Genomic DNA, 14,826 nt, shown 5'->3' with positions numbered 1-14,826 from the left:
CACAAGAGAGCTCTCCTCTCCCTCTGTCCTTGTGAAGGAGGCAATTGAGGGAGCAGCCTGTGGAAATTAGCCGTTTACCCCTCTGTTTGATGGGGGACTTCCGAAAGGGGCTGGTAAGATCATTATTTGCTTATGAAATATGGCAATCCACTTCCAACGGACGTTGGTAATTGTGTGTGCAAAAAGAAAAAAAAAAACAGTGCACAAATTATGAGGAACCTTGCTTCAAGCGAAGTGGTTCCGTTTTTTCTAACTCTACCTAACTGTCTACCTCTGTCTAACCAGCTAATATTCTTGTTCCCACAGGTGAGAAACTTGAGTCAATAAATGAGCATTGCCGTCAGCTAGGAAGACCATAGCTGGCGGAGAAGGGTGGAATGCTCATGGCCACCCAGGTCAGAGAGGAGACTCCGCGTAACTGGTCTTTCCCCCTCTTATTCTCTCCCCAGGCTACTATGGAGGAGGAGGGTCTTGTCTTTCAAATCCTCCTGTGTTGGGTCCAACATGCCTCGGGGAAGGCCAGAGGGAACCTTCCCACAGGTATTGTTCGACAGAGAGGGGGAAGCTTGGAACCTCCTTACATAAGGACTCGGATGGGGAGTCTGATAAAGGAGGGGTAAATGGGGGCTTTCCTCTCATCGGGGGCTATGCTCTGTCTCCCCTAGCAGTTTAAAATACTGGGAATTACAACAATTCTGGCACTTACCGCAAAGTGCGAAAAAGTTATCTCAGTTTGCGGTAATTCCTAGGCAAAGCACTAAGATAGCGCACTTTGTGATAAATATGCCCCTTTTCCTATCGCATGCGATATTTATTGCATTTTGATAAATCCAGGCCTAAGATAGTCTGTAGAGAAAAAACTTGATGTGATAGAAGAAAACTAACTGCAGTTTTGAAATCAGCATGCCTATTTAAGTGTAAAACAGCTGAAAAATCGAACTCAACGGGAATAATGTTAAAAATTGTTCCCCAGTGTTATTATGCAAATTTGACACCGAATTTCCTCTTTTTTTTCTTTTTTCTTGCTTTTGGCCAACTTTTTCTTCCTGTGCCTTTGAGTTTCCAGGGCAGGGATCTGGTGCCATAAGCCTTCATTAATATTTTTCCCCTATTTTATATCCTCTTCCAACTCACCCAAACATTGAAGCCACAATCGTAGGCCAAGGGCCATGCACCAGGTCTCCTTCCAGAACCCCGCAATCCTGGACCCTAAATCCTGCCACCAGGTGTTGCCATTCATCAATGACCATAACTCCCTCTACTCACGGGGCTGTGAGCACCGCCTCCCCAGAATTACCCACCCCAGCTCAGTCAGGGAGTGGAGGGCCATAACTGGAAACTGAACCCAGTCCCCCTTCACATGGCAGTGCACAGCATTGCCACTGAACCACCAGCTCCACTCTGCAAAAATGTGTAATTATTGCCACAGAATCTACCTCCGTGCTGCTGCAGGGAACTGGAGGCTGTGGGTATAGTGCTGTATGTGGTCTCCCGCTGACCATGGCTTGGCAATATTGTGATTGCTATTTCTGACCATCATTGGGAATGACTGACATCATCAGCACCAGGTGCTGTCTTTGATATGAAGGTTGGTAACTACAGTGCACCAGTGCTTACTGGGCTCAGCTTTCCATTTTGTTTTTACATGTTTCCAAATCTTCACCAATTTTTTCATGTCATTACCCCAGACTGTTGTCTGCTTCCCTTAGTCTCTTTTGCCCTCTATCAACATGATCTTCATTATAAATTACCTAGTTTACCACCAAAACGTCCGAGTATATGACCAGAAAATCTCACTTTCCTTTTAACTAGGTCTTCCACCTTTCTGCCACATTTTTACTGTTTCCTTATTCATGCATTCAACATTACTTTCTTTTTCATATCATTCAACTCCACAGGCTTCTAAGGCATTAGAGATGAGCAAGACCTCTGCTCCTTGGACTGCTGAGGTTACTGCAGAGGCAGGGCTGAGAACACTTGGGCAAAAGGAAGTCTTGCATCCTTTCATGGGATATCATCTTCCCTAGCCGGTCCAGTTAAAAGGAACGCTTTAGACCCTTGGCCTGACCCAGTATGGCATGTACTTATGACATTGCCTATTTCATATTGTTTCTAAACTGAAACTATAAAAAAAATTCACAAAATTGTGTTTTTTTTTAATTCTTCATTTCATGTGCACTATTTCAATGTATTACAACTCAAATAATGTGCACTAACTCAAAAATAGTGGCCACTAAATTTAAAAAAACAAAAGAATGAAACAAAAAAAATGAAAAAAGGGGGAAAAACGAAACAAACCAAAACAAATTGAAAGCTTTAGCGCTGCACATCCCTATTAGAGAATCCATTCAGAAAGGAGGAAGAATATAGATTTTTTTAGGAAAAAGCTCAAAGCAATGTTTTTTAAACAAGTGTATGAGATGTAAGTTTTATATTACTGTATTTGCTGTTTGTTGTTTGTTTTGGTTTTATTATGGATGTCGCATTTTTCTCCACAGAGATCAAAAGTTTTTTTGAATGTTGCAGAATAAAAGTGCAACAAAGAAATAATAAATCTCCTTCCAGCTAATCTTCAGGAGCCTTCTCTAGCAGCACAAGATTGACAATTTCATAATACATTGTGTTAGGTTGCTGACTTTTTGGGAATGCTTGACTGTGGTTTGGTAATTACTTGGGCCAGATGATTGTTAGACAGCTGTAGTTATTACATAGTCATCCAGGCCAATGCCAGCCACTGGTGGTGATGAATGTCAATGGGAACCAGTGGCCATGACTAGCAAAGGTAATACTTCTCAGCCACTGTTCACAAGGAGAGGTGAGACTGGTTCATAACTATGGAAGCAATAATTGCCCCTGAAGTACCATGCTACTGTCTCCAATCCACTCTCCAATAAATTATACAGAGCTTATCACCTTATACTGTATAATCTTCTACATAAACACTATAACCAAAAAAGATTTTAGGTGTCTTTCATTCTGAGAATGCCTCTGTATCGATCCATGGTGTGGCTCCACCTTGCAGTTTTAGTTGCTGCATTTCTAAAAAGATATAGCAGAGGTAGAAAAGGTACAGAGAAGGGCAACTAAAATGATAAAGGGAATGAAACAAATCCTTTTATGAAGAAAGGCTAAACAGGTTATGGCTCTTTGCTTGGAAAAGAGATGACAGAGGGAATATGATAGAAGTTTATAAATAAAACCACGAGTGGGGTGTAATAGGTAAAGAAGGAGCATTTATTTACTCTATTAAATAATACTAGGACTAAGGCACACTCCATGAAACTAACTGGCAGCAGATTTAAAGCAAACTGAGGCAAGAGTTTTTATCAGTTAACATACAATTAAGCTGTGAAATTTGTTGCCAGAGGATGTGGTCAAGGCTAGTAAAACATCTGAGTTTAAAAAAGGTTTTTGGGAGATGGGTCCATAAATATTTATATACAGAGAGACTTGAGTGACTCCACCGTTTCCTTCTGGGAGTGATTCCTATTGGGATCTGCCAGGTGCCTCCAAGTGACCCGGATTGGCCCTTGTTTGAGACAGGATGCTCAGTGGACCATTGGTCTGACCCAGCCTGGCACCTCTTAAGTTTCCTTTCTCTTGTGTAAAGAACATTACAAGTGCCTAGGACACATGATGTTAGCGGTTATTATCAGTACTCAGGTTATATTTTTAAGATTTCTTTTCAATTCAGCTTCTAGTCAGGAGAACAAGGTTTTCTGCCTCATTTTCACTGTTCCTCATGCATGCATTCATCCTTACTTTCTTGTTCATATCACTGGACTCATAGACTTATAAGGCATTAGAGCTGAGCAAGACCTCTGCCCCCTGGACCAGCCAGCAGTAAAAACGCTGCAGAGGAAATCTTGACCATCACTCAACAGCAATGCCTGGTGACCAAATGAAAGGTCTACATTAGCCAGTTTCCCAAGGACAGATAAGGACCAAATGGACCACTCAAGTCTGCCCAGTTGTCTTCCTCTTTGGTTCTCCATCACTGTGACAGATCAGCATATAAGGACCCATACTTAAATCAGCATCAGCTCCCCTCAACCTGTGCTTAGCACTTCCCTCTACATGTTACATGCATGTTTAAATTCCATTAGAGCACTGGACTGCCCACCTCCCCCAGTAGGCCGTTAAATGTTTTGTCATCTTCTACTCTTAAGCCAATACTTGGGCTGCCAATTGCATTTTACCACCAAACTCTGTGATATAAAGATGGGTGGAGCCGCAGGCAATTGTGAATGAGATCTCAAGGTACCAAAGCCAAATAATGACCATTACCAATACAGCTGGAAAGCCAAAGGTGCAATAGCAAATTGCAGGGCAAACAAATCCCCAAAGAATCCAAAAAATACTCATGTCTACTTTTCACACAGAGCTCTAAGGGTTAACTAAAGCATCCACCTGACCTCTGTGCCTCATCTTCCTTTCTTGTCCTGCCCTAAGAGGGAAGGTCCAAAGCACTTCTCATGATTATTACACACTTGCAAGGGCAGGAAACGAGAACTCGGGACTGGAATCAGAAGGGAAGCTGAGCCGTCACCCACCCTCTCTGCTAAAGGCTCGTGTAGGAGGTAAGAATGCATTTTCTATTCTTGCTCTAAACTTGAGGCTCCTCCACTGCTCGATCACTAAATCATTTGAAAAGAGTTATTTGGATAACTTTTTCTGGCTTTCAAAACCGTTACGTGCAAACCAGCATTAAAGCGCTTACAAGCAGGACAGGGTAGAATCTCCCACAAAAATTCTTCAGAAAGAAATGCTTATTGTGGGGGGAGGGGAAAGTGGGCTAATGTTTTAGCCAGGCTAGGGTGGTGGGGGTGTGCTGCTTTATACAGGACAGTCTGGGGGTTTTTTGGGGGTTTTTTAATAAATTGTCAGATGCCCTTCTTAAGTGTGCACATAAACTAAGCATTGATTTTCAATTTGGCCAGACATGAAAAAGAAACCTAATTTATAAAGAGGGGGGGGGGGGATGCAGATGGTGTGATGCATCACCATTCCCTTACTCCTCACTCTCATCTTCCCTTCTGCGTTCTGCTCTTTTTCCCTCCGCTTTCTCACCCTTCCTCTTCTTCTTTTGGTTTTCCCCATTTCCCCTCACAGGCTCCTCTCTGTCCTCCCTATTCCATTTCTCTCTGTCTCCCCCTTCAATTTCAATCTCCCTTAAATGTATTCCCCTCCCTCCCTATATTATTTTCCATCTCATTCTCCCTGGACAGGATCCTGCCCATGGATTGCCCTCCTTCTCTCCTTCCTGTTATGTTCCTCTCTATCGACCTCCTCAGATTGCTGTATAACCATCCCCTGGTTCCTCTCCCCTTCCTTTCTCTGAGGTTCTTCTCAGTTTCATGGGTCACTGCACCGTAGACAGAATAGTGGAAGGCCAGTAGGGTAGGGACATGGTGATGTGAGGGTGCGCTCCCTGCTCTTACCGCATGTGGTGCACTTATTTTGTAATTGGGAAATGTAAGAGGGGAAGGAGAAGCAGCTGCAGAGACTGGGAGCGTGTGCTTACTGGGTCCCCATTCTGCCGACCCGACTGCCACAGATGAAGGGAAGCTTGATCCTTTAAACGTGGGTAATGTTAGCTCAGCTTCTACCGATGAGATGGTCCTGAATTCTAGGAATGAATCAGTGGCCACCCTTGTCCATGCTGAAATAAATTGTGCTTTTCTCAGCTTTACTGCTGGACACGTCAGGCCAGAGGTTTATAATCATCAGCTCACCGCTGTCATGCTGCCCCTGCTATTGATTTTCTTCATGAGCGACCAAAGTGGAACTCGGCCTCAAAACCCACTCTCAAATCTCTCCTCACGGTTTATGGTTTAGGAGTGTCTGATTTAAAGACTCAGGAGATGTTTTCGGTTCCTATTCCAGACCAGAATGTTTAAGGCAGAAAGCAGAGATGGGTCATCACCACTTCTGATTTCCAGTTGGTTGTTTGCTAATCATTCTTCAAAGGTTTTGTGAATAATTTACTGACTAGCAGGTTCTTTGGACTTATTGAGGTAAACAGCTGGAGAGCAGAAGGTCAGAGTCATGATACAGGAATGTTGATTTTTTTTTAGCGATCTAAATAGTTCTACTAATTTAGCAAAACCTGTGGGTGCAGTCAAGAAATACAGATGCTTAAAACAGAGTGAAACCTATAGTGACTGAAAACTGCTGTGCAGTAGGGGTTGAAAGCATTTTCAGCAGTTTTTCTCAGGCATAATTTTAGGCAGGCTGCGGGGCTTTGCATCAAGAATTGGCAGAGCAGATGGCAACCCTCCAGAATTCCACTGGAAAACACATTAGCATCTGCTCATGCTTTCCTCACTGGAGGTGCCAGGGCTCCAGCTGTCACCCGTAAACATGACTTCACTCCCTCTGACTCCTACAGTACTACAGGGACAGAGTGCATGCACTGCTCCAGGAGAATGCAGGGGTGATGAAATATTTATGGAAACACCCATCCTTTCAATGGGGCACTTGCAATGTGATAGGATCTGGCACCTTTGTGAGAGGAGAGTCAGTCTCTCAGGATAGGGTTCAGAGGGAGTTCAGGTCAAGCGGATGGTATAATGGACCCGGGTCCAGAGGCTAGGAGGGTGTACAGGTGCCTTTAGCTGGATTGGGTGCTCACTAATTGAGAAGCCCTCTATGTCCTCTCCTGACTGCTAAATTCTTCAGGCTTCACACCCTCATATACTAGAAAAGTGGGATGCACTCCAAAGTATATTCCAAAACAAACAAACTTATTTTCTGGTAAAACTCAGCAGTCCAAAGTACGAATGAAAGTAGAAAAAAATCCACTGATTAGATCAGGGTACATAGGCTTACACAGCTGGGCTAAGGTAGTTGTAAAAAAATAAATGCAAAAAAAATGTTAGAGGTGTAAATGCTTATGTAATTATGTACAATGGTCTCCTAAGTAGAATAACCTTGTTACTGTACTGTCTTCTGAACACGACCTCTAGCTTGTGTTCCTAGACAGCCAGCTAACCTTTTTCCCAGCTTCAAATACCATATAAACTCAGTTCTTGATTACCAAAAACATTTATTAGAATGATGAATAATTCAACATTCATTGTGAATGAGAAGGCATCAAGAATAGCCACACAGATTGAAGAGCCTGATACAGCTATGATGAGTTCTCTGGAAGCCCAGTAAGTCTGAGAGAGGCAAACTGTAGCTGTGATAGAAGCTATGGATGAAAGAGTGGTAAAAAAAATTATGCTTTTTCAGGAGCTTAAGGACAAGGATTCAGAATGAGCTGTTAGCGTACAAGAGCCTTTTCCCCGACTGAAAGTTCCTCCAGGCAATAAACTGTCCCAGGCTGCTTTGGGTCAAGGGACCAATAGAAAATGGGGAAGTACACAGAGAGAGAGAGAGAGAGAGAGAGAGAGTAGAACAGGAACAGATACAACAGAACATTCAAACAGCAGCTAATAATAACCAATCAGGGTAAAGGGCTTATACCTCACAGAAAATCTAAGCTAATCAGTATTACAAGATAACACAGGATGGCAGTGTAGTAAGAAACATATACAGTACACTGTGGAGACAGAACAGTTACCAATTCTTTTTCCCATTCCTCTATTACACATCTTAGCTTACTTTCAGCAGTTACAGTTATCACTTCTCCTCCACCAGTATTCTCTCCTCTCCTTAACTAGACCATACACATTTCAGTCTCAGAATGATGTTATCAAGAATCCATTTCAGTACTCATGACATTGCAACACAGTATCTTTTTCCCTAAGATCATAAAACTCTGTTCTCCCCAGAATTTCTTTCTCCAGCGCTCATTCAGGAAATAGACAAGAACTTCTTCGGTGTCCTGGCTCTCATCTTTCTGAGGTTCTCCTAGGCAACCTGATATGGTATAATCCCTCATTCCTACCCCCTCCCTCAGAATACCTTGTTACCCCAAAAAGCCAACTCTTATCAGTTCTTACCAGTTTTGACATGTTACTCCCCATGCTTAAGCTGTATCCAAGTTTTTCTCTCCCCTGTTCTATGTAAGACAACTTTGTCACTGTTTTTATGGTTGCAATGTAAACCGGAGTGATAATTAACTCTGTTATTTGAACTTCGGTATAGAAAAGTTATAAATAAATAAATAAATGGTAATAACAAAAAGCGAAAGCGCCGGTCTCCTAATCCTTTCCCAGATACACAAATATATAGGGAATCAATATAATAAACATGAAAACTTTAATATATCTCATTGATTCCAGCTTGCATCATTTTTTCAATAACATATTTGCAAAATACATAATATATTAATTTATTCACTCTCTCAGTCTTTCTGGCTCTGACCCTAGTTTTGGACTCTGATCACGCCTCGATAGCTGCCTGCCCTGACTCTCAGACCATTCCAGACTTTTCCATACCCTAGCCCGCTCAAGGACCTGTTCGCCAGCTGTTGGTACAGACCTGGAGGCTCGGCCCGCAAGGTTGCACCTACTGTGCCATGGCAAAAAAAAAAAAGGCCAATGCTCACATCATTTGCAACACTTTCAGATCGCCAGACACTATCAACCTGAAGTCTTTCTCCCAGTCTGTGCACATCAGCCTTTTGAACCCCGTCAAGTTTCAGCTCCTTTGGATTTCTGCAACCCCAAATTTATTTATTTATTTGTTTTATATACCGTCAATCTGAAGCAGTCTCAATGGTGTACACTCAATTATATAGAAAAACCCATATAATATTACAATAAAACAAATTTTAAAATTAATCGGAATAAAACAAATTATTTGCTACATAATAAAATTAAATTCTAAATAAAATACAAAAATTTTAACTAATATGGTAAAAATATAGACTTAAACTTGAGAAAAAAATAAAATAAGATAAAAACCAATAAATTAAAATAAAATAAAATGAAAGAATATAAAAACACACATAAGCCAGATATTATAGCTTTAAGCACAACAAAACAGCCAGAATAAGGGATTATTGCTCGCACAGTCATATTGATTATTGCTCTGCCGTCAGCTCATATGCATTTTTAAATAATAACATTTTCAGTTGTTTTTTTAAAAATATTAAAGTCCTTTTGTAATCTTAATTCTTCGGGTAATGAGTTCCACAATTTGGGTCCTGCAACTGAGATTGCCCATTCTCTGACCTCTGCAAAGTGATGGAATTGATAACAAACATTTATTTGTAGAGCGCAAATTCCTTTGTGGAGTGTGAAGGTGATTTTTCTGAGAACGTTTTTCATTCTCGCTAAGAAAACCATCTCCCCCCACTGCTTGCCTGACCCACCTCTTTCTACCCCTCCCCCCATTACTTGTCCCGCATTCCCCTTTCACCCCCACCTACTCCTTGCCCTGCATCCTCTTCCTTTTCCCCTCATTTTTTGTCCTGCAGAATCCCTCTTCTCTCATCCACCCAATCCTAGCCTAGCAGCCTCCCCTCCTCTCCTCCTTACCCCCTGGCCAGTAGCAGCAGCCCCTTCTCTCTCTCTCTGCCCCACAACCTGCTACCCAGTAAGAGTTCCTTCTTTAGCTCCCTCCCTTCACCCCCTGACAAGTGATAGCCCCTCCCCCCCCCCTTTCAAGGGGGCAAGTGCCTAGTGATTGCCCATCAACCAATTAAAGTGGTCCAGTCAGACTGGGGGGGAGAGGAATCTGGGGAGGGCAAGCTCCATGTCTGGGTGCCCCTCACCCCGCCTGCCCTCCCCTCCTCTGGAATCACCCCTGCATGGGGTTTGCCTGACCTTATACCACAAAAGCTTATTCACTGCAGTATCCTGAAAACCTGCCTGGGGGAGTCGCCCAGGCCAAATTTGAGAACTGCTTCCCTAGGTCCTTCAGCATTCAGCCTTGCCTTCCTCTCTCTCACCACCACCTCAACCCTCAATTAATTTTCAGGCCCATAGCCCTCTGTCTGAGATTTTGATAAACTCAGGATGAGTGGTATTACATTCCTGTTAGAGGTAAATTATATTTTTATGGGATGATGTGAGAGGTGTTACATTTCATAAAAAATATGTTAAATGATGGTGCAGACTGATGATATTCAGGCTGATACAGTGCAGTGCTCTGGCCGAGCGCACCATTTAGCACCCGTTTGGCCGAGCGTTTTCGACGTGCGTCTATTACCCCTTACACTGTAAGGAATAATAGTGCCTTGAAAATATGTGGCCAACCCTGCGAATACTAATAGCGATCATCACATGCAAATGCATGTTTATGAGCCTATTAGTCGCCCAGGATACTGAAAGTAAAATGTACAGCCAAGCCGCACATTTTACTCTCAGAAATTAATGCCTGCCCAAAGGCAGGCATTAATTTCCCAAAGGCAGGCATTAACCATAGAAAGCACTGGTAAAGTGTACAGAAAAGCAGAAAAAAATGCTTTTCTTTACACCCTCCGACTTAATATCATAGCGATATTAAGTCAGAGGCCCCAAAAATAAAAAAAGAAACGTTTCTTGCCGAAATGGTTATCTGCAGATCCACTAACCTTGACACAATTAAAAGGAATGTTGTGCATGAAACATGTATATCAGATAAATATATTTAAAAAATGGAGTGGTTTATGAAAAAGCAGGATTTTGTGAAGAGGTGGGAAATGTATTTGAATTCTTTGCCCCTTATGCGAGAGGTTTGATTATAAATTAATTGCCTATATGATTGTCCCATGTTATGAAACATCAACCTGATGGTGGAACTAGCATTTGTCTTAATATTGTGATAGTTCAGGATGGGGGTGGGGTTTATGGATTGTTAAAACTGTATTTCTTGTCATACTAATTCACCTGATAGTTTGAAGGAACCCTCTCCATCAGGTCTAAATTCTATTTTTTGTTAATGTTTAAGATTTAAAATGCAATAAAAATTTTTGAACATAAAATTATGTCCTACCACATAAAATTATGTCCTACCACAACCCTTACAAGAACAATCCTGTAAAATCATACAATTGGATATCAAACTTTTAAATATCAGACTTTGTTTTATGTATTTTTATACATGTACACACACTCACATAATACAAATATGTTTCAGAAATCATTTCACCCTGTCTGATGAATGTGTCATCTCTAATTTTTGGAGATAGGCTGCAAAATTTAAAAAATCCCAAGAAATACATAAATCTTATCAATTAAAATTTGATACACTGATTGGAGGCAATCTCTGAAATGGCTGTCTGGGCTGAACAGGAGCATTTCCTCTTACTACTCACCATAGGAAAAACATTCAAATATTATATCATCTCTAACAGTGACACAAAGCCCCTCTATTACCAGGCACTTTGTGCAGTAACATAAAGCACTACAAAATGTCACGCGGAACTTTTTAGAAATGCTGCCATACCAAAACAGCATTAATTCCTAGAACTCAAACAGCAACAACCCTGCATTGAAAGGCAACACTGCAAATATTCCACCTGACTCTAATACCAAAACCTTTCCTTATGGGAAAGCACATCAGGCTGGATTACTACAGAACCCTGTAACCTAGCAGAATACTTCACCTTGGTCACACACATATATATAGAACACAGACCCTCACCAAATATAGGATAAAGGATCACAAATTAGAAATAGAAATATGCTGACAAAAAATGAATTCTTCTTTCTTCTGCTTTCTGTTCCAGCTTCATGCCCCCTGCTCCCCACCTCCGTTCCTGTTCCCTGCAGACAGGAGAGGAAAGAGGGAAGAAGCAGAAAAGAGGGTCTGGATTAGGGAGCAGGGACTCTTCTTTGCTTTACCCTGTGGTCTCTCTGTTCCAGGCTCCCCCCCCCCCCCCCCCCCAAGTCCATAAATGCTGCTGATAATGCCACTTTGAGCTTGACATCTGGGGCAGCAGCCCCTTTGCCCCCTCATAGTCCCGGCCCTATTGCTAGAAATTAAAAGGGTCAATATTCAAATCCTGGCCAACTAAGTAACTTACGGATCGATACTGTAAAACCGCGGGAGAGCGGACGAACGCCCGCTCTCCCGGCGCACGCACCGGCCCTTCGCCGGTGCGAGCGATTCAGTATTTAAATGAGGCGACGCAGTGCAAACGAGGAAAAGGAGGCGCTAGGGACACTAGCGCGTCCCTAGCGCCTCCTTTTGGCCTGGAGCGGCGGCTGTCAGCAGGTTTGACAGCCGACGCTCAATTTTGCCGGCGTCGGTTCTCGAGCCCGCTGACAGCCACGGGCTCGGAAACCGGACGCCGGCAAAATTGAGCGTCCGGTTTTCGGCCCGACAGCCGCGGGCCGAATTCAAATTTATTTATTTAATTTTTTTTTTACTTTTTTTTACTTTTGGGGACCTCCGACTTAATATCGCTATGATATTAAGTTGGAGGGTGCACAGAAAAGCAGTTTTTACTGCTTTTCTGTGCACTTTCCTGGCGCCGGAAGAAATTAGCGCCGACCTTTGGGTCGGCGCTAATTTCTTAGAGTAAAATGTGCGGCTTGGCTGCACATTTTACTTACTGGATCCCGCGCGCATACCTAATAGGGCCATCAACATGCATTTGCATGTTGATGGCCCTATTAGGTGCCGCGGGTGGGCCGCGTGTTTTCCTCCCCTTACTGAATAAGGGGTAAGGGAAAACACGCGTCCAGAGCAGGCTGACAGTGCGCTCCGACGGAGCACACTTTACTGTATCGACCTGTTAGCCGGATAACACTTTATTCAGTTAAGTTACAAGGATATTCAGCGGCATGGCCATACTATATATTGCAGTTTAGCCAGATAAATTATATCCATCTAAGTCTAGACCTGCTAATTGAGCTAAGTATCAATAAGTTATCTGGCTAAGTAGTACCAGCCTGATCTGTGCACTTACAAAGTTGTCCACTTAATAGATAATCAGATAAGTGACCTATCCAGCTTATCTAGTGGTCGCTGAACGTGAGCAGATATTCAGCAGGCACTAGATAGCCGGATAAGTCCTACTTATTCAGCTACCCACCATTTGAATATCGGGTCCTAAAGAGTTTTGTAACCACTGCCATGAAGACCCACATAGGGTAGGTAAAGGATAATGGTGGAGCAGGGGGTAGCAAAGTGCCCATCCATGTTAACCTTGAGCCTGCTCCCCCCCCCCCCCCCCCCCTCAAAAAAAATAAAAATAAAAATTCAGTTCTGGTTATGCCTCTGGCCTCAACTATTTTTCTTTTATTCCCCACCCTACATCTATTTGTCCCAGTGGATGAGAACAGAATATAACATCTTACAAAGTCACTTCCAGGGCCACTGCTGTTAATCAATCATTAGGTTGCATAATAAGAGCAGTAATAAAGGTAATCCTGACCTTGAGCTTTTCATTAGCAGCAGCATAGATGCCAATACTTTAGCAATAAATATCTCATGGAGTAGTGGTAAGAGCAGAGAGCTGAGGAGCAGGGAAGCTGGGACTTGAATCCTGCTTCTCTAACTGATGCTTCTTGTGATAGGCAAATCACTTCCCCCTCCGAACAAACTCAGAAGTGAATTTTCAAAGGAGTTGCATGTGTAAACGTAGCATATATTGTAACAATTTTCAAAAGCCCATTTACGCACGTAAAGCCTTTTGAAAATTCAGTCCAATGGAATGCATTTTCAAAGGAGTTATGCATGTAAAAGGAGCAATTTTCCAAAGTCCATTTACATGAGTAAAACCCAGTTTTACATGCATAAATCCTTTTGAAAATTACCTCCTTAGATCGTAAGCTCTCTCTTGGGTCAGGGAAATACCTGCAGTACCTGAATGTAACTTGCCTTGAGCTAGCAATGAAAAGGGGTGAGCCCTTGGTTTGTTCACCCATAGATGGGTTTGCAATAAGAAACCCACACTTATTGACATTAACTGAAAAGATCCATGAAAACATCTGAGCTCTTCAAGGCACATCAGAGCCTAGTGATGATACTTTTGATATGACTTTAGTGAAAAATGAGTGTAACATCTTTTATAGCTATAAGGGTTGAACTCTTTGTGCTTCCTCCAGCAGGGATAGGAGGAGCACCCTGATGTGGCTCTGGCTGCTGGCCCTCCTGGGGCTCTACTTTCTGTACCGCTGGTACCGGGACAGACAGATACTCCAGAACCTCCCAGATAAATATGTGCTCATCACTGGCTGTGACTCGGGCTTTGGAAACCTGCTGGCCAAACAGCTGGACCGGAAGGGCATGCGGGTGCTGGCGGCTTGTCTGACGCAGCGAGGGGCGGAGCAGCTGAAGGAAGCCACCTCCCAGAGACTGCAAACGCTAATCCTGGATGTCGCCGATAGCCAAAGTGTCGCTGCTGCTGCCGATTGGGTAAAACAGCAAGTGGGAGACAGAGGTACTGGTGGAAGTTTGTCACCATTTCCATTTCTGTCAATATCCTTGCCTAAATTTAAAAAAATGTAAGTCATGTGCTGCCAGCAAAACCAGAATGCATTCTGGGACTTTTGCAGCCCTGGATTATTCATAAACCAGAACTTTTACTATCGGTTTGAATGATCAACTGTTCCTTTCCTTGGCCAAGAGGGATCCCATACGGTACCTTCTATGCAGCAAGCCCCTTAAGCATATGGTGAACCAAAACAAAATAATTCATAAATAATAGATTCCCCAAAAATGGAGAGACCCACTAAACACATCACATCTGACAAAGTGGATTCTTGTCCTGGACAGCTCATGCCTCGATAAGTTGGGTTGTCTAAGGCACCACCAGCCTTTTTGTTGTTTTTGCCACAAGAGATTATGAAAATGTGTGAACACTTATACATGGCCCCCTATGGACCGGCCACTGGATGTCCCAGCTCCTTGCCTTCTAGCTAGAAGGGACACTACAGTTCAGAGGCTGCCTGAGTAGGTGGGCCTTTCTTTTATAAGTAGGAATCAGAGCAATAGAAAGTG

At 42.8% G+C, this 14,826-nt stretch overlaps 1 protein-coding gene across 3 annotated transcripts in view; it reads left to right on the top strand.

Moving 5' to 3' along the window:
* The first annotated feature begins 4,459 nt into the window (after nt 1–4,459).
* The window catches only part of LOC115087523 (retinol dehydrogenase 7-like), a 37,702-nt gene continuing 27,335 nt past the window's right edge, over nt 4,460–14,826 (top strand). For 2 of the 3 annotated variants that reach the window (XM_029594853.1, XM_029594851.1), the window contains exons 1-2: nt 4,460–4,580; nt 13,932–14,266. In XM_029594853.1, the coding sequence (XP_029450713.1) occupies nt 13,954–14,266 (313 nt within the window). In that variant the 5' untranslated portion in view covers nt 4,460–4,580; nt 13,932–13,953. The remainder of the gene's footprint in view (nt 4,581–13,931; nt 14,267–14,826) is intronic. The other variant, XM_029594852.1, reaches the window with a different exon arrangement.

Source organism: Rhinatrema bivittatum, chromosome 3, assembly GCF_901001135.1.
Source record: "Rhinatrema bivittatum chromosome 3, aRhiBiv1.1, whole genome shotgun sequence".
In the NCBI taxonomy this organism is placed as follows: domain Eukaryota; kingdom Metazoa; phylum Chordata; class Amphibia; order Gymnophiona; family Rhinatrematidae; genus Rhinatrema; species Rhinatrema bivittatum.
The sequence above is the reverse complement of the archived record's forward strand: the minus strand, read 5'-3'. Positions and strand labels throughout refer to the sequence as shown.